Source organism: Mytilus edulis, chromosome 11 (assembly GCF_963676685.1).
Source record: "Mytilus edulis chromosome 11, xbMytEdul2.2, whole genome shotgun sequence".
Taxonomy (NCBI): Eukaryota; Metazoa; Mollusca; class Bivalvia; order Mytilida; family Mytilidae; genus Mytilus; species Mytilus edulis.
The window spans coordinates 81,278,451-81,305,983 of record NC_092354.1 but is presented as its reverse complement, the minus strand read 5'-3'; the positions used below and the strand labels follow the sequence as shown (position 1 = coordinate 81,305,983).

The following is a 27,533-nucleotide window of genomic DNA, read 5'->3' as shown; positions in this document are numbered from 1 at the left end:
ATTTGGATGAGTTTGGTTAACTTCCGGTCGAAATTTCATGTCAAAACTCAAGAAAAATTTGCAAAAGGTGAGAAGAATGGTGTAATAGAATCAGGTATTTATTTCTTTGGAGATCATAAAAATTCAATTGATATGGTGAACACTACTATTTCATTATATATTTGAATGAAAATAGACATACACTTCGATAAATCAAGAGTCTAAATAACAATTGAAAGATGAGCTCTTAAAGATTTAAACTTATTGAGGCGTCAGATAATCGATGACCAGGTAGTTCGTCCCAAAATGTTGAAGAGGTTGACTGGACTTTAGTTCATTTATATGCTTTGGAATTTAGTGTGACATCCATTTACTCTGAATTAGTACACCATTTGTATAGGGACCAGCTGGTAACCACATCCGGTTGCAGGATTTTCTCGCTGCATAGAACACTTATTGGTGGCATTCGGCTATTGTCTGCTCTTTGGTCAGTTTGTTGTCTCTTTGATATATTCCCTATTTCTATTCTCAATGTTAAATGTATAATTTGTCAAAATATGACATACGAATAGCTGCAATGCCCTACACCCTCAAAGTGTATCAATATTGGTGTTGGATATGTTACTATGGTTGGAAATCTCGTTAAATACAAAGAACTTTCATGTTTACCGTCTACGACCCATCTGTATACACAATATGATGGCAGGGGTCTTCCACGTACTACGTACAAAAACAATGACACATGGCATTATTTATAGGCGGATTTAGGGGGGGCAGGGGGCCCGGGCCCCCCCCCCCCCCCCTTTTTGGGAAAAAATTTGGTTGCTTATATAGTGAATCACTGAAGCGTGACTGGAGCGGGCCCCCTCTTAGGTCAGTCAGTGGGCCCCCACTTATAAAAATTTCTGGATCCGCCATAAGACGATCTAAACACAGAACTAAAGAGAACTAAAAAAAGACATCAAAAGGATACAGATGACATGTAAAAAAAAAAAAAAAGAGCAATCGGAGCTGGAAACCCACCCGCACTGTCAATGTGTACAAACGCTTCAGTACACAACTTAATTAGAGAAGCTCGGTGTTTGGGACCTCATTGTACAAGAAACGAAATATCATGTCCAATGTCTTGCTTATCTTTATCGACAGTCATCAAAAATCTCTAGTGAAGATGAGACTTAATAAAGAAGAGACGCACGAATAAGCCATGGAATCGCACTAGCTGACACCATCAGCTACAATGAAGATTCCATAACCAAAGAATATTTAGCACCAGGATTCAAGATGTCAGGTTTTTTCTAGGCGAATAAGGAATCGAGATGTTGACATTGAAGACAGAGTTCATAATTCAAGATGAAAAAATAGACTTCTTACATTTTAAAATTATGGGTTGTTTGCCTGTGAGAGAGCTTTCACATGTTTGATTTGGATGGAGATTTGTCTCAATAGCACTCATACAACTTCTTATATCTAATGCTTGCTTATTTACCTGATATTCAGGAATAAAAACAAGGGAGAGAGAATTAACTTGCTTTCAAAGATAATATAGAACCCTCGTTTCAGAAAACAGGTGATGATGCCTTTGACTAAAACTAAATGCAGATTTATAAAGCAGTAACAATAATTCGCAGCGACATGTTTATTGTTACATTTTGGTTTTCCAGTGAACTGTGAGGAGAATTATGTTCCAAGATCTCTTGTAGCTCTTGTTAGTATGTTGTTGTATGGACAATATATAACAACCGACTCTTATAAGCAAGAAATACTAACGAATGCTTGGATATTTATATTTAACAGCTACAAACAAATCCTTAACGTTAACTCTCCAAAGATCCGTCATCATGCTTCTAAAGAAATATATGCACTTAGAAATAATGGTTCACTGTCTGACAGAACACATGAAATAAACATGTTGTTAAGTCGGATGGAGGCACTGTTAACAGATAACCTGCGAAGATGGATATCAGCTTGACAAGAAATGGCAAGACTTGCTAAAGAGTTTGAGAAGAGGGGCGAAAGATACCAGAGGGACAGTCATATATCGATCTTTTAATGTAGAGAACACATCTGACCATGAGCAGAAACTAAGAGCTCAAATGTCGTTTATCCATGATGTAGGTTCTGTGGTAGCAGAGATAGGAAATCTATTTCTTGAAGAAAGCAACAAACTGCTTGTTCTGTATACCAATTAAAGATATAGCTCCCTCAGCAGTTGTTGATACTATTCGTCGTTCGTTGAATAGAAAAGGGACTTTCCGATTTGATTTTCCTCTGAGTTCAGTATTTTTGTGATTTTACTATTTGGAACTATTGATAAGATGTAACTATTGTAGACAATATAAAGATTGACAGTACAAGGAGACGTTGTCAAAGGCAAACATGCTAACCACGAAACTGATAGAGCTTCTCACGTGTAGATCAATGCAAAACAGAGCTCATTCATTTTCTGTCAAATAAACAGATGGATGAAAACATTTTCGAGATGAGAATCATTGCTACAGTTGTTACAGATATATTAGTACTTGTTTCATGTGACAACGCAGCTGATATTTATGGGTTGCTTTTGGACTGGAAACCACTTCGTATACATTTCAATTCATGAGCTTGCTACCTTTTTAGAACAAGAAAAAACATATGCATTGCCTGTTTTCCATGCATTCACTGTATTCGACACTGTGGCATAGATCGCTGGTTAAGGTGAGAAAAAAAAAAACAGGGGATACATGAATGGTATTGAATGGTGTCACAAGAGTATACACCGTTATGAGAGACCAGGGTTGCGTCCAATATCGTAGCAGCTACGTAGTGATGCGTAGATGATTGTCTACTGAGCGAGTAGCTAGTCTAGCTGCTATCTATATCTATGTTGCAGCTAGGCTAGCTACACGTTCAATAGTCATACATCTACATAGCCCTTTGTAGCCGCTACGGTATTTGACGCAACCCAGGTGAGTACTCTGAATGTCGACAACACTATTACGCAATTAATCGAACGATTCGTTATGCTGATGTTTGATCGAACAATATCAGAGGTCAATGATATTTAACCTTTTTTTGGACAACATTGCTTTTTTTTTATCAAACATATGTATTTTGTCTCTAAATTACGTTTACTTTTTTTTTTACCGGAAGTGACAAATTTCTGAATAAAATACCCCGAGGGTTTCAAAGAAATGATACATTATTTCAAAACATGAATACACAATAATATTATAGTCTACACAGCAAACTTTGGCTACCAGCTGTGAGATTTGAATAATCATTAATCAGTTATCAAATGCATGTCCACCATTTTGATGATTAAACCGGAAGTGGATAAAACCAAGCTTGCCTCCATATCTAATTTTGTTTAGAATGGTCCAAACTATGTTTCTACCAAATTTCATGCTTTTAAAACATAGTGCACAATTGTTCACCTGTCTGCTCGGTAGCCATTTATCAGTTATCAAATGCATGTCCGCCATTTTGATGATAAAACCGGAAGTGGATCAAATCAACCTTGCCTCCATATCTAATTTTGTTTAGAATGGTCCAAACTATGTTTCTACCAAATTTTATGCTTTTAACACAAAGTGCACAATTTTTCACCTATCTGCTGGACTAAATCAGTTAGGTTCTTTGATATGCTGAATCTAAAAATGTACTTAGATTCTTGATTATTGGCCCAGTTTTCAAGTTGGTCCAAATCGGGGTCCAAAATTAAACTTTGTTTGATTTCATCAAAAATTGAATAAATGGGGTTCTTTGATATAACAAATCTAACTGTGTATGTAGATTCTTCATTTTTGGTCCTGTTTTCAAATTGGTCTACACTAAAGTCCAAAGGGTCCAAAATTAAACTTAGTCTGATTTTAACAAAAATTGAATTCTTGGGGTTCTTTGATATGCTGAATCCAAAAATGTACTTAGATTTTTTATTATGGGCCCAGTTTTCAAGTTGGTCCAAATCAGGATCTAAAATTATTATATAAAGTATTGTGCAATAGGAAGTCTTTTCAATTGCACAGTATTGCGCAATGGCAAGAAATATCTAATTGCACAATATTGTGAAATAGCAATTTTTTTTTTAATTAGAGTTATCTTTCTTTGTCCAGAATATTAAGCAAGAAATATCTAATTGCAAAATATTGTGCAATAGCAAGATTTTTTTTTAATTGGAGTTATCTTTCTTTGTCCAGAATCAACTTAAATCTTTGTTATATACAATATACAATGTATATTCACTTTTTACTACCAACTGATAAATTAAAATAATCTTTACCATTCAGTGATAACAAGCAGTTTTTTTTTACATCTTAATATTTTATGATGTATTTAAATGAGTAGTTATTGTTGCAAACTCCATTAGAAATTTTAATTGAGATTAGTTTTGGAATAAGGGAAAGGGGGGGTGTGATTAAAAAAATTGGGTTCAATTTTTCTCATTTGAAATTTCATAAATAAAAAAGAAAATTTCTTCAAACATTTTTTTGAGAGGATTAATATTCAACAGCATAGTGAATTGCTCTAAGAGAAAAACAAAAATTTTAAGTTCATTAAAACACATTCATTCTGTGTCAGAAACCTATGCTGTGTCAACTATTTAATCACAATCCAAATTTAGAGCTGAATCCAGCTTGAATGTTGTGTCCATACTTGCCCCAACCGTTCAGGGTTCAACCTCTGCGGTCGTATAAAGCTACGCCCTGCGGAGCATCTGTTTAAAAATTGTATAAAGGTATAAAAATAATGAAAAGTTATTTTTCAATATGTATTTGAATATTATATTATTATGATTTAATCTTTTTCACCCATAAAACGTAAATATAAGGAATAATTTTGAATGGTGACAAATAAGGGGAAGAAACTCTTAGTTGAAATATCTTTGTAAAACAACAGGGCAATTTATTTACGACCTAAAGCTAAGGTAATTGGTGTTAATCAACAGTGTGTTTGACACCAAAGCTGTCAAGTGAAGCCATGCACTTAATGTGTCACTTAATTTGACAGTTTACATAGCTAGATGAACTGCATGTTCATGGAAGAATTAAGAATTTGCCGGTATTTCAAAGGAATATTACTTGTGAAAATCAATCTCAAGGCTAAGAAATACGGGTGAAATCGGGTCATTTTCGGAATTTCCGGGTTATTTCAATGACCCGGCGGGTGATCCGGGTGATCCCTCAGAATTGTGAAAATCTCGGGTCACACCCGCAGAATCCAGGTCAGTTGACAGGTATGGGCATGGTTCATCTGACCTTGACCTCATTTTCATGGTTCATTGGTCTTTGTTTAGTTATCTTGGTTAATGTTAAGTTTATGAGACAGTTGTATACGTAATAAAGCTTTATACTTAGGACTATCAACATAATATCAATGATTAGTATAGAAGGCGAGACATTTCAGCGTGTGCACTCTTGTGTATTACTTGCTTCTAATATAGATTTTTGGTAAACATCTGCAAATTAGAGTTTACTTTTTATCCCTTCTTTCATGGAGATTTTAGTAATTTGTTTCAATAGAATTTTGAGTTTAACTTTTTATATGAATTTGAACTGTTACTTTAATTGTATACTCAGATATGAATTGAGCAATATAAAAAGAACAGTATTTACATATGACCCTTTATACTATAGTAAAATCCAAACATTGTAGCACAGCATGCGAAGGAACACCTCTCTTTCAAATCTCACCACTTCTCCCTATCAGTTTCAAAAAGAGAAGACTCTTCTCTCTATGAAGTAGTGTGAGCCCTGGCCTGCAATAAAACAAAACAGGTTACCAATGAACTGTCATAGTAGATATAAGAAGATGTGGTATGAGTGCCAATGGGACAAATCTCCATCCAAGTCACAATTTGTAAAAATAAACCATTATAGGTATTAATACAAAAACTGGTCTTCAACACAGAGCCTTGGCTCATACCAAACAGTAAAATATAAAGGGCCCCAAAAGTAACATTTGTATAATCATTCAAATGGGTAAACCAACAGATTCATCTATATAAAAAACGAAAAACGAGAAACACTTATGAACCACATAAACAGAACCACTGAATATTTCTTTAAAAACATAATTACTGAGATATTGATCAACTAGTTGGAATTGATGGTTAGTTCCACAAATAATCTTATGACTAAAGTTGATTATGTTGATAGTATTAACTGTCATACCTGCCAACTTTTCCAAATCTCCATGGTGGATTTTAAATGCAAGATAACTTTATGCTTCTCTTATTATTAGTGTTTTTAATCAACCACTATTATTGTTGTGTATATACATGTATGACATAAGATACTCTTTTAACTCATTTGAGGTGTCCTGTTTATAATTTAGAAATAATTGATGTGCAAGCTATACTTTATTGTAGTTTTAAAATGGGTAGGCATTATATTCGTGATTTTTTTTTGCCCGAGCAATAGTGAGGGCTAAAATAACACGAATATAAAGCCTACCCGTGTTAAAACTACAATAAAGTATAGCTTGCATCAAGTATTTCGATTCTGAATAGGACAATTAAGGTAATTTCTATGTCTGATAAGTATAAGTGTAAAAGCGTTTGTGTAGGCTCTTCCATGAACCTCCCTATTTTGTTTGTAAAGAAGCAAACGGCAGGCCCTGTGATTTTTCAGAAGGAGGAGTTTGAACAGCCAGCATGAACGGTTGTTGTATCTAGGTCAAATATGTCCATTTCGGAATACAACACATTACAGTCATAATAAATGAATTAGTAACGTCATGTGCACCATTTAAGAGTTTGAAAGTGTTTTAAAGTTAAGGAAATATATTAAGTGCATGATAATTTGATAAAATTCATTATTCTAAAGAAGTCAATATACACATGTGCAAATAAATTTTATTGGATTTAGAGCATGGGTTCGTTCACAAAGCGAAAGAAGCACGTCATATTAGAATAAAGAATTTCAAATTTCACGTCATCCTTAGTATGCTGAATTGTTGATGACTTATGATCAGCTTTAAAATAAAATTGTGAAACTGAACACAGAACTTGATACAGACACATTTACATAGGAGACTATTGTTTGATATGTTTTGTAGGTATGAAGAAATAGAGGCCAAATTAATAGCTGAGAAGTTGTCCCCCTTAGACTCTAGTCCACCAATCAACGGAAAGGTTGACAGTCCTAGAGAGAAGGAAGAAACTGATGGCGAACAAAAGAAAGAGGAAAAGGAAAAAGAAGTAAAAGGTATATTTATTGATTTCAAATGAGGAGAAATTATTCTATGATTGGAATTAAATATGTTCCATTAAGACTTTGATATACAATTTGGTACACCATACACACTTTTCCTCTATGTAAGACACATCAGTGCCACTCCAATCAGATATGATCTAGTAGAGTATGTGCCATTTATACCTTAGACCATCTGTTTCTTGACACATAAAAACCATAATGATTGAACATTTTGTAAACATGTACATGTACAGAAACAATTGAGTAAGGCTAAGGTGGTTGGTACTTGCAAATAATCATTTACAAGTGTAGATTAATTGATTTGCTGATTTTTTTTAACCAATTGCAGTTTTAATATGGATTAACAAGTTCAAATATCAGTAGTGAGAAAGTGTTTGAACTATTTTTGCTACCATCTAAGTCATTGTTCTCTGGTGGATAGTTTTCTGTAGACAATTATACAGTATGATCAACATTTCTCATCTGAGTTTTATCAAATGTTTGTCAAAGGTAACATCAGCAATACATTCAATTACTAAAACAAAACCAGTCAGTAAGTTTGCACAATATGTCGATAGAAAATATGGAAAGTTAACCTTGTAAGAACGCTTTAACTTGCTTTTTTATGCAACAGGTTTAGGTCAGTTATTTCATGGACAAAATAAAGAAATTAGAGATTTTTCAATATTTTTTTAGGAGTTATTAATGCCAATTAGAAGTTTTGTTAGTTTGTAAAATGCATGATGCTGACAATCTCCCTGTCTCTTACATTTAATGAAATTAATGACAAAAAGTTACATTGTCATGTAAACTATCATCATTATTTTTTAAAAGATATGAAAGTTATGTCCCTTTGAAATGTAATCAATATGTAAAGACAACTTTGTAAGTGCCCCATAACCTACAGTTCACAATTCACGATAGAGTTTAATGAAATTGTGTGAAATGAATTTCTCAGCAATTTTTTCAATGACTTTGGTAATCTGTTCAGATTATTATTTTTTTTATAGTTTTATATGTTCTTTAGAATGTGAGCGATACATAAGCCTGATGAGTTCCAGTCTACTGATATAGGACAATGGCTACACCTGATCAAATCTAGGTTGTAATTACTGATAAACCATATGACCAGCTATGAAAAGAAAACTCTTAACTCTTCTCATTATTACATAGTTGGTATTTTATTCAGATGAACCAAAGACACCAAAGACCATCCAAGGTGAGATAACTCCTACATCACTCTACAGCTTACTACAGGTACAAGATGTACAGTTAATTATCATGGATGTCAGATCAGACAAGGACTTCAAAGAATCACATATCAACCATAAATGTTGTATAAATATACCTGTAGAGATTGTTCCTCCAGGGTAAGAAATATAAATTGTCCTGTAGAGATTGTCCTTCCAGGAAATCTAAAATAATGTGTATTTGTAGCTTTTCTCCAAGGCACAACACAATCATTTCTTCATATTAAAAGTATTATCTAGAGTTTTTGATAAAATTGAGAATAAAAACAGGGCATGTGTCATTTGTTAGTTTATGTGGATTATCGATCAAAGAGTAGAATACAGATCAATGCCACCAATGGCGAGAAAATCCTCCACAGAGAAACAGGCTTTAGCTGGTCCCTTAACAAAACTAATTCAGTGAAAATGGACGTCATACTAAACTTCAAAATATGTAAATGAACCAAAATTACAAAACACATACAAGACTAACAATAGCCATGAATAATAACAATCACACAGCAACAGAAACATTATTGATATGACCTGCGACCTGTACATTTCCCTTAAAAACGACCTCTCGACGAATTTAAAAGCAACCTTGCAACCTGAGGGGGGTACCCTGTTGGAGCCTCTTTAATCATATCATACTGACTGGTGTGTGTTTCTTCTATACAGGATATTATATTAATTTCATTTTAGGACTACTGTTATTCACATTGCAAAATCTTTACCAGAAGATTCAAAATCACCATGGCAACAGAGAGGCAATGTAGACCATATTATTTTATTGGACTGGAGTTCTAAATTAGAGGACTGTAACATAGGAACTACATTACGAACACTAAAAGATGCATTATTTAAAGTAAGTATAGAGTTACCCCTTATATTATGTTTGTTTGTTGTTCTTGTTAGTGCTTAACACCATTCTTATTGGCCTTGGCTATATTATGGTCAGCAGTATTTGTTGGTGGATGAAGCCAGATTTCCCTAAGATAGACAGCGATCTTGGACTGGAAAACTGGCAAACCTTCTCAATTAAGATTGGTGTCAAACCAAGAGGATATATAAATAAGAAGATGTGGTATGATTGCCAATGAGACAAATATCCACAGAGACCAAATGACACAGAAATTAACAACTATAGGTCACTGTATAGCCTTAAACAATGAGCAAAGCAATTACCACATAGTCAGCTATAAAAGCCCCGAAATTAAAATGTAAAACAATTCAAAGGAGAAAACTAACAGCCTAATTGTTTGTTTGTTGTTCTTGTTAATGCAGAACACCACTCTCATTGGCCTTGTATATATAAACGTTCGGCAGTATTTTTTGGTGGATGAAGCCAGAGTTCCCTGAGCGAGACAGCGACCTTGGACAGGAAAACTGGCAATCCTTGTCTAAGATTGGTGTCAAACCCAGTGTAACATTTTATTTCTCATTGTTGAAGACTGTACTGTTGCCAAGTATTGCTTACATCCGCATAATATGAATTTTGGTGAATACTTTTCTCATTTGAAATCACACCTAATCTTCATTCTTGTAATTTATATATTCACCTGACTTTGACCATATCATGTATCAGAGATTAGTGTTATGATGCTGTAGGTAAGGTCTGTTTCTCAATCACTATATGCAATAGGATGATTTATTTGGTGTATGGAATGATTGTGAAGTAAACATATTCATCAGACAGCGTTCATCTGACTTTAACCTCGTTTACATTGATCAATAATTCAATTTTGGATGTAACACGTATTCTGATTTGCTGAAGTTATTTTGTTATCAGCCCATAGACATAATTTAGTCATGTGACCGTAACGTCATCAACATTTTTTCATAGTTTTCTACGGTTTAAAATGGAATTTAGAATTAAATTTTAAGAAATGACTGTAATATTTTTTCTGTCTATTTGAAATAACATAAATGGTGCACACTGTTAAATAGCCCGCTATGCGCGTTATTCAGTGTGCACCAAATTTTTTATGTTATTTCTTCATAGACAGAAAAAATATTACAGTCATTCCTTAATTGATAATGTTCCATTTATATAATCCTTTTTGTATACCCTTTTTATGCTCCATTTATGGGCATTATGTTTTCTGGTCTGTGCCTCCATCTGTTTGTTCGTCCGTTCATTCATCCGTCTGTCCCGCTTCAGGTTTAAGTTTTTTGTTAAAGTTTTTGGTCAAGGTAGTTTTTGATTTAACTAGACACTTAGTATGCATGTTTGCTATGATATACTCTTTCCAATTTTACTGCCAAACAGGAGTTTTGACTCCAATTTCAGGATCCAGTGAACATATAAAATGGTAGTATAAGTGGAGCATATAAAATGGTAGTATAAGTGGAGCATCTGTGTAATGTGGACACATTCTTGTTTCTCTAAGACTTTAAGGGGAGACTTTTCAGAGTGTGCACTCTTGTGATAATCTAGCTCTTGATTGATCAAATAATTTTTTCATGATGAAACAGAAACTGTATCTATATTTTTATTATTGTTTCTTTTCAGTATGATTCAACAGTGATAATTAAGAGTGAACCATTGGTGTTAGACGGAGGATATGACCAGTGGTTATTGTATTATCCACAAATAACAACAAATTCTAATATCTCAAGACCAAAAACAGACCTTATGTCTCCTAAACCATCATGTATGTATTATCCACAATTAACAACAAATTTATTATCTACAATTAACAACAAATTTATTATCCACAATTAACAACAAATTCTAATGTCTCAAGACCAAAAACAGACCTTATGTCTCCTATACCATCATGTACATGATGTATGTACAAATGTATTAATGACAGTTTATTACAAATTCTTATCTATCAAAAGATCTCTATGACTGTTTTATGATGGTGCACAGCCGTTGGCCCGTTGTTAGAATATCTTCTGTCGAAGTCAAACTAAGGAAGAACCATCCAGACTTGGCATTGGAATTGTTACAAATGATAATTAATGACCAAATGAATCTTTGCTATTCTATAATGAAATAAATATAATAATGAATATATCAGCCTGCATCCATCCTTTAGAGTAGATATGCTATTTCTTTATTTTTTTGTCATAAGACTAGATCATGTAATGCTTCGAAAAAAAAATCTAAGGAACAAACAAAAGTCTAGTGATCATGTGCATCTACCTGTTAACATTCATTGCCCTTCAGGAACAAACAAAAGTCTAGTGATCATGTGCATCTACCTGTTAACCTTCATTGCCCTTCAGGAACAAACAAAAGTCTAGTGATCATGTGCATATACCTGTTACCATTCATTGCCCATCAGGAACAAACAAAAGTCTAGTGATCATGTGCATCTACCTGTTAACATTCATTGCCCTTCAGGAACAAACAAAAGACTAGTGATCATGTGCATCTACCTGTTAACATTCATTGCCCATCAGGAACAAACAAAAGTCTAGTGATCATGTGCATCTACCTGTTAACATTCATTGCCCTTCAGGAACAAACAAAAGTCTAGTGATCATGTGCATCTACCTGTTAACATTCATTGCCCTTCAGGAACAAACAAAAGTCTAGTGATCATGTGCATCTACCTGTTAACATTCATTGCCCATCAGGAACAAACAAAAGTCTAGTGATCATGTGCATCTACCTGTTAACATTCATTGCCCTTCAGGAACAAACAAAAGTCTAGTGATCATGTGCATCTACCTGTTAACATTCATTGCCCTTCAGGAACAAACAAAAGTCTAGTGATCATGTGCATCTACCTGTTAACCTTCATTGCCCATCAGGAACAAACAGAAGTCTAGTGATCATGTGCATCTACCTGTTAACATTCATTGCCCATCAGGAACAAACAAAAGTCTAGTGATCATGTGCATATACCTGTTACCATTCATTGCCCATCAGGAACAAACAAAAGTCTAGTGATCATGTGCATCTACCTGTTACCATTCATTGCCCTTCAGGAACAAACAGAAGTCTAGTGATCATGTGCATCTACCTGTTAACCTTCATTGCCCTTCAGGAACAAACAGAAGTCTAGTGATCATGTGCATCTACCTGTTAACCTTCATTGCCCTTCAGGAACAAACAAAAGTCTAGTGATCATGTGCATCTACCTGTTAACCTTCATTGCCCATCAGGAACAAACAAAAGTCTAGTGATCATGTGCATCTATCTGTTAACATTCATTGCCCTTCAGGAACAAACAAAAGTCTAGTGATCATGTGCATCTACCTGTTAACCTTCATTGCCCTTCAGGAACAAACAAAAGTCTAGTGATCATGTGCATCTACCTGTTAACCTTCATTGCCCTTCAGGAACAAACAAAAGTCTAGTGATCATGTGCATCTACCTGTTAACATTCATTGCCCATCAGGAACAAACAAAAGTCTAGTGATCATGTGCATCTACCTGTTAACATTCATTGCCCTTCAGGAACAAACAAAAGTCTAGTGATCATGTGCATCTACCTGTTAACATTCATTGCCCTTCAGGAACAAACAAAAGTCTAGTGATCATGTGCATCTACCTGTTAACATTCATTGCCCTTCAGGAACAAACAAAAGTCTAGTGATCATGTGCATCTACCTGTTAACATTCATTGCCCATCAGGAACAAACAAAAGTCTAGTGATCATGTGCATCTACCTGTTAACATTCATTGCCCATCAGGAACAAACAAAAGTCTAGTGATCATGTGCATCTACCTGTTAACCTTCATTGCCCATCAGGAACAAACAGAAGTCTAGTGATCATGTGCATCTACCTGTTAACCTTCATTGCCCATCAGGAACAAACAGAAGTCTAGTGATCATGTGCATCTACCTGTTAACCTTCATTGCCCATCAGGAACAAACAAAAGTCTAGTGATCATGTGCATCTACCTGTTAACATTCATTGCCCATCAGGAACAAACAAAAGTCTAGTGATCATGTGCATCTACCTGTTAACATTCATTGCCCTTCAGGAACAAACAAAAGTCTAGTGATCATGTGCATCTACCTGTTAACATTCATTGCCCATCAGGAACAAACAAAAGTCTAGTGATCATGTGCATCTACCTGTTACCATTCATTGCCCATCAGGAACAAACAAAAGTCTAGTGATCATGTGCATCTACCTGTTACCATTCATTGCCCTTCAGGAACAAACAAAAGTCTAGTGATCATGTGCATCTACCTGTTAACATTCATTGCCCATCAGGAACAAACAAAAGTCTAGTGATCATGTGCATCTACCTGTTAACATTCATTGCCCTTCAGGAACAAACAAAAGTCTAGTGATCATGTGCATCTACCTGTTAACATTCATTGCCCTTCAGGAACAAACAAAAGTCTAGTGATCATGTGCATCTACCTGTTAACCTTCATTGCCCATCAGGAACAAACAGAAGTCTAGTGATCATGTGCATCTACCTGTTAACCTTCATTGCCCTTCAGGAACAAACAAAAGTCTAGTGATCATGTGCATCTACCTGTTAACATTCATTGCCCTTCAGGAACAAACAAAAGTCTAGTGATCATGTGCATCTACCTGTTAACCTTCATTGCCCTTCAGGAACAAACAAAAGTCTAGTGATCATGTGCATCTACCTGTTAACCTTCATTGCCCTTCAGGAACAAACAAAAGTCTAGTGATCATGTGCATCTACCTGTTAACATTCATTGCCCATCAGGAACAAACAAAAGTCTAGTGATCATGTGCATCTACCTGTTAACATTCATTGCCCTTCAGGAACAAACAAAAGTCTAGTGATCATGTGCATCTACCTGTTAACATTCATTGCCCATCAGGAACAAACAAAAGTCTAGTGATCATGTGCATCTACCTGTTAACATTCATTGCCCATCAGGAACAAACAAAAGTCTAGTGATCATGTGCATCTACCTGTTAACATTCATTGCCCTTCAGGAACAAACAAAAGTCTAGTGATCATGTGCATCTACCTGTTAACCTTCATTGCCCATCAGGAACAAACAGAAGTCTAGTGATCATGTGCATCTACCTGTTAACATTCATTGCCCTTCAGGAACAAACAAAAGTCTAGTGATCATGTGCATCTACCTGTTAACCTTCATTGCCCTTCAGGAACAAACAAAAGTCTAGTGATCATGTGCATCTACCTGTTAACCTTCATTGCCCTTCAGGAACAAACAAAAGTCTAGTGATCATGTGCATCTACCTGTTAACATTCATTGCCCTTCAGGAACAAACAAAAGTCTAGTGGTCATGTGCATCTACCTGTTAACATTCATTGCCCTTCAGGAACAAACAGAAGTCTAGTGATCATGTGCATCTACCTGTTAACATTCATTGCCCATCAGGAACAAACAGAAGTCTAGTGATCATGTGCATCTACCTGTTAACATTCATTGCCCTTCAGGAACAAACAAAAGTCTAGTGATCATGTGCATCTACCTGTTAACATTCATTGCCCTTCAGGAACAAACAAAAGTCTAGTGATCATGTGCATCTACCTGTTAACATTCATTGCCCTTCAGGAACAAACAAAAGTCTAGTGATCATGTGCATCTACCTGTTAACCTTCATTGCCCATCAGGAACAAACAAAAGTCTAGTGATCATGTGCATCTACCTGTTAACCTTCATTGCCCATCAGGAACAAACAAAAGTCTAGTGATCATGTGCATCTATCTGTTAACCTTCATTGCCCTTCAGGAACAAACAAAAGTCTAGTGATCATGTGCATCTACCTGTTAACATTCATTGCCCTTCAGGAACAAACAAAAGTCTAGTGATCATGTGCATCTACCTGTTAACCTTCATTGCCCTTCAGGAACAAACAAAAGTCTAGTGATCATGTGCATCTACCTGTTAACCTTCATTGCCCTTCAGGAACAAACAAAAGTCTAGTGATCATGTGCATCTACCTGTTAACATTCATTGCCCATCAGGAACAAACAAAAGTCTAGTGATCATGTGCATCTACCTGTTAACATTCATTGCCCTTCAGGAACAAACAAAAGTCTAGTGATCATGTGCATCTACCTGTTAACATTCATTGCCCATCAGGAACAAACAAAAGTCTAGTGATCATGTGCATCTACCTGTTAACATTCATTGCCCTTCAGGAACAACCAAAAGTCTAGTGATCATGTGCATCTACCTGTTAACATTCATTGCCCTTCAGGAACAAACAAAAGTCTAGTGATCATGTGCATCTACCTGTTAACCTTCATTGCCCATCAGGAACAAACAGAAGTCTAGTGATCATGTGCATCTACCTGTTAACATTCATTGCCCTTCAGGAACAAACAAAAGTCTAGTGATCATGTGCATCTACCTGTTAACCTTCATTGCCCTTCAGGAACAAACAAAAGTCTAGTGATCATGTGCATCTACCTGTTAACCTTCATTGCCCTTCAGGAACAAACAAAAGTCTAGTGATCATGTGCATCTACCTGTTAACATTCATTGCCCTTCAGGAACAAACAAAAGTCTAGTGGTCATGTGCATCTACCTGTTAACATTCATTGCCCTTCAGGAACAAACAGAAGTCTAGTGATCATGTGCATCTACCTGTTAACATTCATTGCCCATCAGGAACAAACAGAAGTCTAGTGATCATGTGCATCTACCTGTTAACATTCATTGCCCTTCAGGAACAAACAAAAGTCTAGTGATCATGTGCATCTACCTGTTAACATTCATTGCCCTTCAGGAACAAACAAAAGTCTAGTGATCATGTGCATCTACCTGTTAACATTCATTGCCCTTCAGGAACAAACAAAAGTCTAGTGATCATGTGCATCTACCTGTTAACCTTCATTGCCCATCAGGAACAAACAAAAGTCTAGTGATCATGTGCATCTACCTGTTAACCTTCATTGCCCATCAGGAACAAACAAAAGTCTAGTGATCATGTGCATCTATCTGTTAACCTTCATTGCCCTTCAGGAACAAACAAAAGTCTAGTGATCATGTGCATCTACCTGTTAACCTTCATTGCCCTTCAGGAACAAACAAAAGTCTAGTGATCATGTGCATCTACCTGTTAACATTCATTGCCCTTCAGGAACAAACAAAAGTCTAGTGATCATGTGCATCTACCTGTTAACCTTCATTGCCCTTCAGGAACAAACAAAAGTCTAGTGATCATGTGCATCTACCTGTTAACATTCATTGCCCATCAGGAACAAACAGAAGTCTAGTGATCATGTGCATCTACCTGTTAACATTCATTGCCCTTCAGGAACAAACAGAAGTCTAGTGATCATGTGCATCTACCTGTTAACATTCATTGCCCTTCAGGAACAAACAAAAGTCTAGTGATCATGTGCATCTACCTGTTAACCTTCATTGCCCATCAGGAACAAACAAAAGTCTAGTGATCATGTGCATCTACCTGTTAACATTCATTGCCCTTCAGGAACAAACAGAAGTCTAGTGATCATGTGCATCTACCTGTTAACATTCATTGCCCTTCAGGAACAAACAAAAGTCTAGTGATCATGTGCATCTACCTGTTAACATTCATTGCCCTTCAGGAACAAACAAAAGTCTAGTGATCATGTGCATCTACCTGTTAACATTCATTGCCCTTCAGGAACAAACAAAAGTCTAGTGATCATGTGCATCTACCTGTTAACCTTCATTGCCCATCAGGAACAAACAAAAGTCTAGTGATCATGTGCATCTACCTGTTAACATTCATTGCCCTTCAGGAACAAACAAAAGTCTAGTGATCATGTGCATCTACCTGTTAACATTCATTGCCCTTCAGGAACAAACAAAAGTCTAGTGATCATGTGCATCTACCTGTTAACCTTCATTGCCCATCAGGAACAAACAGAAGTCTAGTGATCATGTGCATCTACCTGTTAACCTTCATTGCCCATCAGGAACAAACAAAAGTCTAGTGATCATGTGCATCTACCTGTTAACATTCATTGCCCTTCAGGAACAAACAAAAGTCTAGTGATCATGTGCATCTACCTGTTAACATTCATTGCCCTTCAGGAACAAACAAAAGTCTAGTGATCATGTGCATCTACCTGTTACCATTCATTGCCCATCAGGAACAAACAAAAGTCTAGTGATCATGTGCATCTACCTGTTAACATTCATTGCCCTTCAGGAACAAACAGAAGTCTAGTGATCATGTGCATCTACCTGTTAACATTCATTGCCCATCAGGAACAAACAAAAGTCTAGTGATCATGTGCATCTACCTGTTAACCTTCATCGCCCTTCAATACATGAATTTTCTAATTCTTACTTAATTTATCCCTTTCCTGACCTATTGATAATTTTTAATCAGCGGTGATTCATTTGATCTTACATGTAGTTCTTCATTGTTCAAAATTTGTTTATGACGTAGAATTTTCTTTCTTTCATCTAAAATTCCTATTGTGACGTCATGAAAAAAGGCAAAATGCTTGATGACGTCACCTCACAGTTTAAATTTTAAAATTCAACTGTCTCAAGTGGATAAATATCGTATCACTCTCTTTTTAGTGGTATAATCTTTTTACATACAAAGTAAAAAATAAACTAATTATTCAAAGTATGTCAGAAATTGAATTTTTTTTTTACTTAACTTAACATTAAATTTATTTTTTCTGGTATTTATCTTACAGTGGATTTTGACTACCCTGATTTTGATGAAGCCTTCATCAACACACCTACTCCTGACAGAGCCAATCAAAATCAACTAAATGGAACAGTTACCCAATCACAACCAAGTTCACTAATTAATGACCTTTCAGGTCAGAGACCACAGTTTCCAAGGATAGACAGGTCAACCAAACCCAAACCATTACAATCAAGTGTTTCTACAAATCTTACCAATCAAACTGACGTTGAAAAACTTAATGAATTGAAACCTAAAGTTACTTCCCTTTATCCTAATGCAAGTTCAATATCTAGCACAAAGACAATCAGAAAAGAGACTGGGAATGAAGTACAGAGTTTGTCTAGAGAACTAGAACATGAACGAGAAGAACTCAATAGGATTAGAAAGGAAAAAGAAGAAGAAATAGCAAAGTATCAGTTGGATAAAGAAAGAAATATGAAGGTACATTAAAACCTGACTAAGGTACAGTAAAACCTGTATAAAGTGGCCTGACTAAGGTACAGTAAAACATGACTAAGGTACAGTAAAACATGACTAAGGTACAGTAAAACATGACTTAAGGTCCAGTAAAACATGACTTAAGGTCCAGTAAAACCTGTATAAAGTGGCCTGACTAAGGTACAGTAAAACCTGTATTAAGTGGCCTGACTAAGGTACAGTAAAACATGACAGGTACTGTAAAACATGACTAAGGTACAGTAAAACCTGTATAAAGTGGCCTGACTTAGGTACTGTAAAACATGACTAAGGTCCAGTAAAACATGACTTAAGGTCCAGTAAAACATGACTTAAGGTCCAGTAAAACCTGTATAAAGTGGCCTGACTAAGGTACAGTAAAACCTGTATTAAGTGGCCTGACTAAGGTCCAGTAAAACATGACTAAGGTACAGTAAAACCTGTATAAAGTGGCCTGACTTAGGTACTGTAAAGCATGACTAAGGTCCAGTTAAACATGACTAAGGTACAGTAAAACCTGTATAAAGTGGCCTGACTAAGGTACAGTAAAACATGACAGGTACTGTAAAACATGACCAAGGTCCAGTAAAACCTGACTAAGGTCCAGTAAAACCTGACTAAGGTACAGTAAAACCTGACTAAGGTCCAGTAAAACCTGACTAAGGTACAGTAAAACATGACAAAGGTACAGTAAAACATGACTAAGGTACAGTAAAACCTGTATAAGGTGGCCTGACTAAGGTACAGTAAAACCTGTATAAGGTACAGTAAAACTTGTATAAAGTGGTCTTACTAAGGTACTGTAAGTTCAGGAATGATTGTGTGCATTTGTTATTGTGATTTTTGAAGAATGGACAAAAATTCAAGATTAGTTTTTTGGCAATTTCAGGTAAATGTGCATACAAACATATACATTGAATTCAAAATGCAAGTTCTGAATATTGTGATAATTGCGAAGTCACATGATAGGCATAAATGAATTTACAGTATTAGAATTGTCAAGTCATTATCATAGCAGTATTTATCATGACAGATGTATATAGATTCAGTAGAAAATCTAGTGGCAAAAAATTACCTCCCTTGTAATATTGATAAATTAAAATTCATTAATGTATTGTTGTTATATTTGTTCTACATTACGTTTTTGTCTTATTTAGGAACAACAGGCAAGGATTGAGAGATTAAAAGATGAAGAAGAAAAACTAAGATTGATAGAACAGAAAAAATCAGAACAAACTAAAGATCTGGCTGATCTTATGAGACAGAAGAGAGGGTTACAGGAAGAAATGAAAGGCTCTGGAGGAGAAAATATCAGGTATAAAGACATGTAAAGCAAAATATGGTGGAGGACCCATGTTAATAGAAAGTTATAAATAAAACCAAATTTGTACACATGTATACATGGATAAATTACATGATTTTATCTTCTGATTATAACTTTTAAATTGAAAAATAAAACACTTTTTCACCAAAAAAAATGTATATATCAATGTAAAATATAGTTGTATTTTCTTTTTAAATGCACTTTCAGTAAAGTGAATTATTATTACAGAAATCAAGAGTTGAGGACAATAGAGAATGAGAGAGTGAAAAGACAAGATGAAGTAGACAAACTTAGACAGGAGAGAAAGAAAAAAGAGGAAGAAAGAAGAATATTGGAGGAAGGAAAGGAGGTAATTAATCAGATGACATTTTTGTCCATCCATAGCAGGTCATATCTAACCCATAGCAGGTCATTTAATTAATTATCATTTTGTAGATTTTAAATTTTATCTTCTCTGAAACTGCTGAGCTAATATTAATAATTTGATTGGTTGATTTCTGAGTCTTGAGTATGATAATTGTTCAATGATATTGGAAAAATCCAAAACTTTAAGTAGCATTTATTTATATTATTGCAGTCATGAAACAATTTGGTATATAGGGATTCCAATGTCTTTCCTTTTAAGTGATATTTCTCTTAACGACAAAATGAATATTGATGAATCTTCACACAGTTGAACCCTACCTAGGACTTTCAAAAAGAATATTATTTCTTTTTTACATGTTTAACAGCAGATAATAAATATAAAAATAAGATGTGGTATAATTGCCAATGAGACAACTCTCCACAGAGATCAAGTGACATAGAAATTAACAACCATAAGTCGCCATATGACCCTCAACAAGGAGCATAACCCATAATAGAGTTTACTTACCAATACTTCCATATACTGTAAATTCAGAAATTATTGCGAGGTTTTTATTATTTCGAAAAATGCGACAAAGTTGTAAACACAATCATTTGAGCTTGCATTTTAAATATTATATATGAATTTAACAGGGTTTTTCTCTAAATCGTAAAATTTAATATCGCATTTAAGTCAAAACTGACAAAAGTGCAATAATAAATGCATGCAATAATTTCTGAATTTACAGTACTATATTATACTTCCATATACTATATTATTAGTAAGGGATTCACTCATCAAATTAGCATGTCCCTTTTATCTTCCTTCAGAAAGAAGAGCTTGAGAGAGCTAGAGCAAGGGCAAGGTTAGAAGAGGAAAAGAAAGATTTTGAATTGAAGCTGGCAGAAGAAACAGCCAGACGACTTCAAATGGAGGAAGAATCTATGGGGATAGAACTTCACGAACTCAAACAGAGAGAACTCAAAACAAAGATAGAAGAACTGAGGAAAATGAGACTGGTTGGTTTATCTGTACTAAAACTAACATTAATTTTGACATGTTAACTCATCCTTGGTGGGACCTGGTAAAACTATCAGATGTTCCCTGGTCCCACCCTTCAGAATGGACTTTTTTAATTATCATAAAAAATGATTATACAAAACCTTAGAAATATAAGAAAATTTAATTTGAATGAATACCAGTGACTTTTCCAGAATGGGCAGGTAGGAAAATGCACATTTAAAGCTCACTGTTCAGTGTGAGCCATGGCTCAATGTTGAAGGCTGTTCTTAAACCTATAATGGTAAACTTTTTACAAATTGTGGCTTGGATGGAGAGTTATTTCATTGGCATTCATACCATGTCTTCTTACATCTACATAATAATTTCTGACTTTGAATAAAATTAGGATGGCATACATGTATGATATACTGTGAATTCATTTATTTTCGTGGGTACCAATTTTTTTTATAGTTTTAGGAAACTTGCATGATTGTGGATATTTAATTTCCTGGTTTGGGCAAAACATTGTGTTTTTCTATGTTGTGATGTTATGCTATTGTTTCAGACAAAGGGAGAAGGTTTGGATCCATTAAAACGTTTAATCCCGCTGCAAATGTTTGCACCTGTCCTAAGTCAGAAATCTGATATACAGTAGTTGTCGTTTGTTTGTGTAATTTATACTTGTTTCTCGTTTATCGTTTTTCTATTATATATAGATTAGACCTAGACCGTTGGTTTTCCCGTTTGAATGGTTTTACACTAGTAATTTTGGGGCCCTTTATAGCTTGTTGTTTGGTGTGAGCCAAGGCTCTGTGTTGAAGGCCGTACATTGACCTATAATGGTTTACTTTTTTTTTAAATTGTTATTTGGATGGAGAGTTGTCTCATTGGCACTCACACCACATCTTCCTATATCTATCTAGAGTGGGGAGCCCATATTCGCGGGGACACAATTTCGCCGTTTTATGATTTTGAGGTGTAAACACTTCAAAGGATGGCTGAAATGGAAGAAATATGCCAATAAATTATAATTTTATAACAAATATGATAATTTTTTAAACTTAAACAAAATTACGGCAGACTTTTTTTATTATCTGTTTAACGAGATCCGCCGACTCCACCTTTCCCGATTTTAGAATAAAAATAAAAGTAGTGCTTCTTACTTTTATTATTATTTTTCCCGCCGACTGTTACGAAATCCTCAGAAAAAAATTAAATGTGTTGTTCACGATACTCACGCTTTCAGTCAATTTCGTTATCGGTAATATTTAATTTTTACCAAGTCAATGAAACAGCAATTTTCATTTAAAAGTAAAGAAATTCAAGGCATAAACGATATATTTTCTTCTAAAAGATGTTTAAGCTGGTGGCATGCTTTTCATACTTGTTACACGAGAGCGTACATCAAATCATTCTAACTTTCAGCAAAATCAGTTATTAGAACTTGATGAAATTAGCCTACAGTAAACTTGTCATCCATGTATTGCATTAGAAACGTCATATTCCTTTCCAAATAGCGTATCAAACACCGTTTATTTTTGTAAATTTTTCTTCGTCCGACATTTAAATTTGTAGAACTACGGATTGGAATCGAGATTTCATCGGAAACGGACCTGCTATGACCGAAATCCGGATTCTTGCGATAATGACTACAGACGCATGAATGGCACTGCTGACAGACAAAAATTTATTCCAAAAGGGAAAATTACGCATTCCACACGCATTAACATACTTTTGGTTAGATCTTCTTGATTAATGTATATATTTCCATGTATAAGCATTGTTTCAATTTATAGGTTAAAGTTGCTTAACTCTGGGACTATTACACCAGAGACATACATATGTCTCTGCATACACTAAGAGGTTCCTGACTGGGTGACTGGTATATACATATATAGTGTATATGCAGCGAGGTTGATATATATTTGAGTGGTGTCATGGATCTATATTAGTGGAAATACAGAATCAAAACATAGTTTTTATGTTTATATTAATAGAAGGGTTAACCAAAGACATATATAAACTATATGTATTTATATTTCTCTGGGTTAATATACTGGTCTGTTCTCATTTCATTGTTCTTGTATTTTGATAAATTCTAAAAAAAAAAAAAAAAAAGTCACTTATAATGGTTTTAATTTTATTTTTAGTGTCGACTGGACCAATTTTGCACTTTTATTTTTTTTTATTTCGCCCCCTCGACCCTAATTTTTTACAAATTTTCTCGTTAAACAGATAAAATAAAAAGTCTGGCCTTACTGCAAAAGATCGAAAAACGGACAACGATTTTCGGTCAATTTCCTGAATGAAAAACAGGATTTTCATAGATTTTTTTCTTAGCATTTTTTTGACTGATTGGCCTAAATTTCTGTTTTTTTACACCTTTGAAATGTCTGCTGTTCATCTATAATGAAATTTATTTGATAAATATTATATAAAGCTGCAGTTATTTGGTTTTAAATAGATGTGTAAAACGGCGAATATGTGTCCCCCATTGACAAAACTTCAGGAAATTTCAAACACCTTTTAATCTAACTTTACAGATGATTATTTTCAAACAAACATGTTTTCAAGCTTATGAATGTTTTGCATTTGAAGTTATCTTCATATAGAAATATCAGTTTACTTCAAAAACATATAGACCTGAACATAAACTGTAGAAAACATGGAAAGATATGGCGAAAATGAGCACCCTACTCTATATACATTCCTTTTGAAAATTTGTAATTGAATGAACATTTAAATTTGTGGTACCCTTGTACCCAGAAAATCCAAGAAAATTGGTATCCAACAAATATTAATGAATCCACAGTATATGTTCCAGCTGTGCACATTGAACTGTTTATATGTATTAAAGGAAGAAGAAAAAAGTTTAAAGGAAACACAGAGCAAAGAAGAATCTCTGAAAAGACTAGAAGAAAATAGAAAGTCAAAGGAAAAACAAGATGCTGTAAAAAGACAAGAGGAAGATAGGCTTGCTATTGAAAGAGAAGAAAAGGAGGCTCATGAGAGAAAGACAAAAGAACAGAAAGATAGAAAACTGAGAGAAGAAGAAACTGAAAGGAGACGACTGGCAAAAATAGCAGAGGAAGCGGCAAAAGTAGAGCAGACAAGAAAAGAGGCTGAGCTACGTGCTAAGAATGAACTGGCAAAGAGAGAAGCTGAGCAAAGGTTAAGAGACGAACAGGCAAGGAGAGAGGCAGAACAAAAGGCAAGGGATGAACAGGCAAGAAAGATCGCAGAGGACAAGGCAAAGAAAGAAGCAGAGGAGAAGGCAAGAGCTGATCAGGCAAGGAGAGAGGCTGAGGAAAAACTCAAGCTTATTCAAGGTAAGTCTTCCATGTTGAGCATGAGTTAATGAGTTAATGTAAATTTTTCTTTTTGCGAACCAGTTCATTTTCAGCGAGCCTCGCTTTTTGTCCTGTTTCTGAAGCTCATACAAATAAATTTAATATTTTTCGACAATGTACATAAACATAGGAGTACTTAGTCAAATCTTTATGTACTGAAAATTAACTATTATTCATACATTTTCATGGGTATAGGTAAATAAGCTCATCATAGATACCAGGACTAACTTTTGTATATCCGCCAGACGCGCGTTTCCTCTACAAAAGACTCATCAGTGACGCTCGAATCCAAAAAAGTTCAAAAGCATCAACTTATATGTTCAACTCAAAATACATTGCCTGTAATATCCACAAATAAACATTGTTTCCTCATTCCACATACCTACTTGAAATTACAAAATGTGTAAATACATTATTATTTATAAATTTCTTGGGTATAAGTAAACCATCAATTTATATGTTCAATGATAAATGCATTGCAAAAAAACACGAAATGAAATATCCACAAATAAACATTTTTTCCTCACAAACAGACTTGAAATTACAAAATGGGATTTGTATGAGATGTCATTATTTCATAATATTATATAATTGCTTGTCAACTTTTTTATTTTTTTATTTTAGGTGAAAGTCCGAAGATAAAAACAATACCCTCACCTAACTTACCAACCGGCTGGGAGAAACGTTTAGACGGTCCAACTCATAGATATTACTATATAAATCACAACAGAGGAACCACACAGTGGGAACCTCCACAGACAGAAATCAAATTACCAGGTAAACACTTTAAACTTTAGACTTTCAATAAAAATTGGTATTTGCTGCTTCCAGGCACATGACATTTAGGAGTAAGAGCCAAGACTGGCAAGCTCAGAATAATGGTAACCTGTCTTCCTGAGGACTTTTACCTTGTGAACTAGCACATTTAAATCCTGCTCAGCGTGTTGGTCTATTAAAAAGCAGGGTTGATATTCATATAACATGAACATGTTCTCTTCCTGAATATGCATATTAATTTGCCACTGGGCGTTAAGCAGCCACCATCAAATTTAAAACTCATTCTTGCAGAACGTTTCAAATATTTATACTGTTAAGATTATATGTACTTTTAATGTGAAATTCATCACGCATTGTCTCCTTTTTCATGATGCCAGAATAGCAAATTCAGAGAAAAGCAAGAACACATGACATCATAATTGAACTTTTACCAATGAAGTACTGAGATCAAATGAACCACATTTTGATTATAAAAAAAAATGATCAACTCATTAGTAAGAAAATAATAAGGTTAAGAATTACAGACAAATTAATATAATAGAATATAAATTAGAATTATTTTTTATTTAACAGCAGCAGGCAAGTACACAACAAAATTGAAAGATGAACCTACTACATCAAAGAGAGGTCTGTCACGGTCTAACTCATCACCAAACATCGCTAAAATGATGGAAGAGGAAGACAAAGTAACACCACTCAGACCCAGTATAGATAGGTCTAGTAAACCTGCACAAAGGTGAGGTCAAAGGTCATTGTTATAGAAACTCAGTATAGATAGATCTAGTAAACCTGCACAAAGGTGAGGTCAAAGGTCATTGTTATAGAAACTCAGTATAGATAGATCTAGTAAACCTGCACAAAGGTGAGGTCAAAGGTCATTGTTATAGAAACTCAGTATAGATAGGTCTAGTAAACCTGCACAAAGGTGAGGTCAAAGGTCATTGTCAGAAACTCAGTATAGATAGATCTAGTAAACCAGCACAAAGGTGAGGTCAAAGGTCATTGTCATAGAAACTCAGTATAGATAGATCTAGTAAACCAGCACAAAGGTGAGGTCAAAGGTCATTGTCATAGAAACTCAGTATAGATAGATCTAGTAAACCAGCACAAAGGTGAGGTCAAAGGTCAATGTCATAGAAACTCAGTATAGATAGATCTAGTAAACCTGCAGAAAGGTGAGGTCAAAGGTCATTGTCATAGAAACCCAGTATAGATAGATCTAGTAAACCAGCACAAAGGTGAGGTCAAAGATCATTGTCATAGAAACTCAGTATAGATAGATCTAGTAAACCAGCACAAAGGTGAGGTCAAAGGTCATTGTCATAGAAACTTAGTATAGATAGATCTAGTAAACCTGCAGAAAGGTGAGGTCAAAGGTCATTGTCATAGAAACTCAGTATAGATAGATCTAGTAAACCAGCACAAAGGTAAGGTCAAAGGTCATTGTCATAGAAACTCAGTATAGATAGATCAGTAAACCAGCACAAATGTGAGGTCAAATGTCATTGTAACCCAGTATAGGTATCATTGGAAAAAAACAAGTAGTCCGAACATCTGGCAAAAATTTCAAAACCTCACCTAAGTACATCCTATGGGATTAAAGGTCATTATCATAGAGACCTAGTATGGATTCATATGAAAAAGGCCAAAGAAACATCAAGAGAGATTCAATACTTATAAGTCAAACAGAGACTAATGTAATCATGGCAAAGAAAAGACAAAAATTCTATAAAACACACATAAAAAAACAACAATTAAACCCTAAAACAGGGGTGATCTCATGTGCTTTAGAAGGGTAAGAAGTTCCTGCTCCATTAGTGAATGAAGAATCTAATGATCAAATTCAGGAAAAAGATGACACCAATAATACAATTACTTGTTGTTTCAGACAATTGATTCCAGAGGCGAACAGACCATCACCTCAGAAACAAGCAGCAAGGATCAGGAACTTAAATCCTGTGTATGGCAATGTGGTAGGTATCCATTATCTAACCTTTGATAACATGGTAGATACTGTTAATTCAGAAATTATTGTGATTTTGACATGAAAGACCAAAATGTGAAAATAGTTCTAGGAAGAGCTGTATGCAAAGATATGTAACACAATTGTAGAATGGGAATTATTATCATTGTAATACTCACCTTGTTACATTTTTGGCATTAACAAAAATCTTGCAATAATTTCTGAATTTTAATTATATATATATTTTGCTACTTATAAAGACAATCAAACTTTCATAGTTTTAGTTTGATGTAAGTAAGTCTAATTGAGTGATTACCTTGAATTCAATTTATAAATTTATATAAATCAACTTATTGTAAAAT

The 27,533-nt window shown here is 34.8% G+C and overlaps 1 protein-coding gene across 4 annotated transcripts in view; it reads left to right on the top strand.

Moving 5' to 3' along the window:
* The window catches only part of LOC139496426 (ubiquitin carboxyl-terminal hydrolase 8-like), a 53,057-nt gene that overhangs the window by 10,079 nt on the left and 15,445 nt on the right, over nt 1-27,533 (top strand). Inside the window, exons 5-17 of one of the 4 annotated variants that reach the window (XM_071285022.1) lie at nt 7,015-7,163; nt 8,341-8,521; nt 9,083-9,245; nt 10,893-11,034; nt 17,958-18,394; nt 19,567-19,724; nt 19,962-20,082; nt 20,910-21,098; nt 23,939-24,410; nt 25,056-25,208; nt 25,782-25,923; nt 26,615-26,635; nt 27,097-27,181. In XM_071285022.1, the coding sequence (XP_071141123.1) occupies nt 7,015-7,163; nt 8,341-8,521; nt 9,083-9,245; nt 10,893-11,034; nt 17,958-18,394; nt 19,567-19,724; nt 19,962-20,082; nt 20,910-21,098; nt 23,939-24,410; nt 25,056-25,208; nt 25,782-25,923; nt 26,615-26,635; nt 27,097-27,181 (2,413 nt within the window). Of the gene's footprint in view, nt 1-7,014; nt 7,164-8,340; nt 8,522-9,082; nt 9,246-10,892; nt 11,035-17,957; nt 18,395-19,566; nt 19,725-19,961; nt 20,083-20,909; nt 21,099-23,938; nt 24,411-25,055; nt 25,209-25,781; nt 25,945-25,986; nt 26,008-26,425; nt 26,447-26,614; nt 26,636-27,096; nt 27,182-27,533 lie in introns of all 4 variants that reach the window. The other 3 variants (XM_071285024.1, XM_071285023.1, XM_071285021.1) reach the window with 3 other exon arrangements.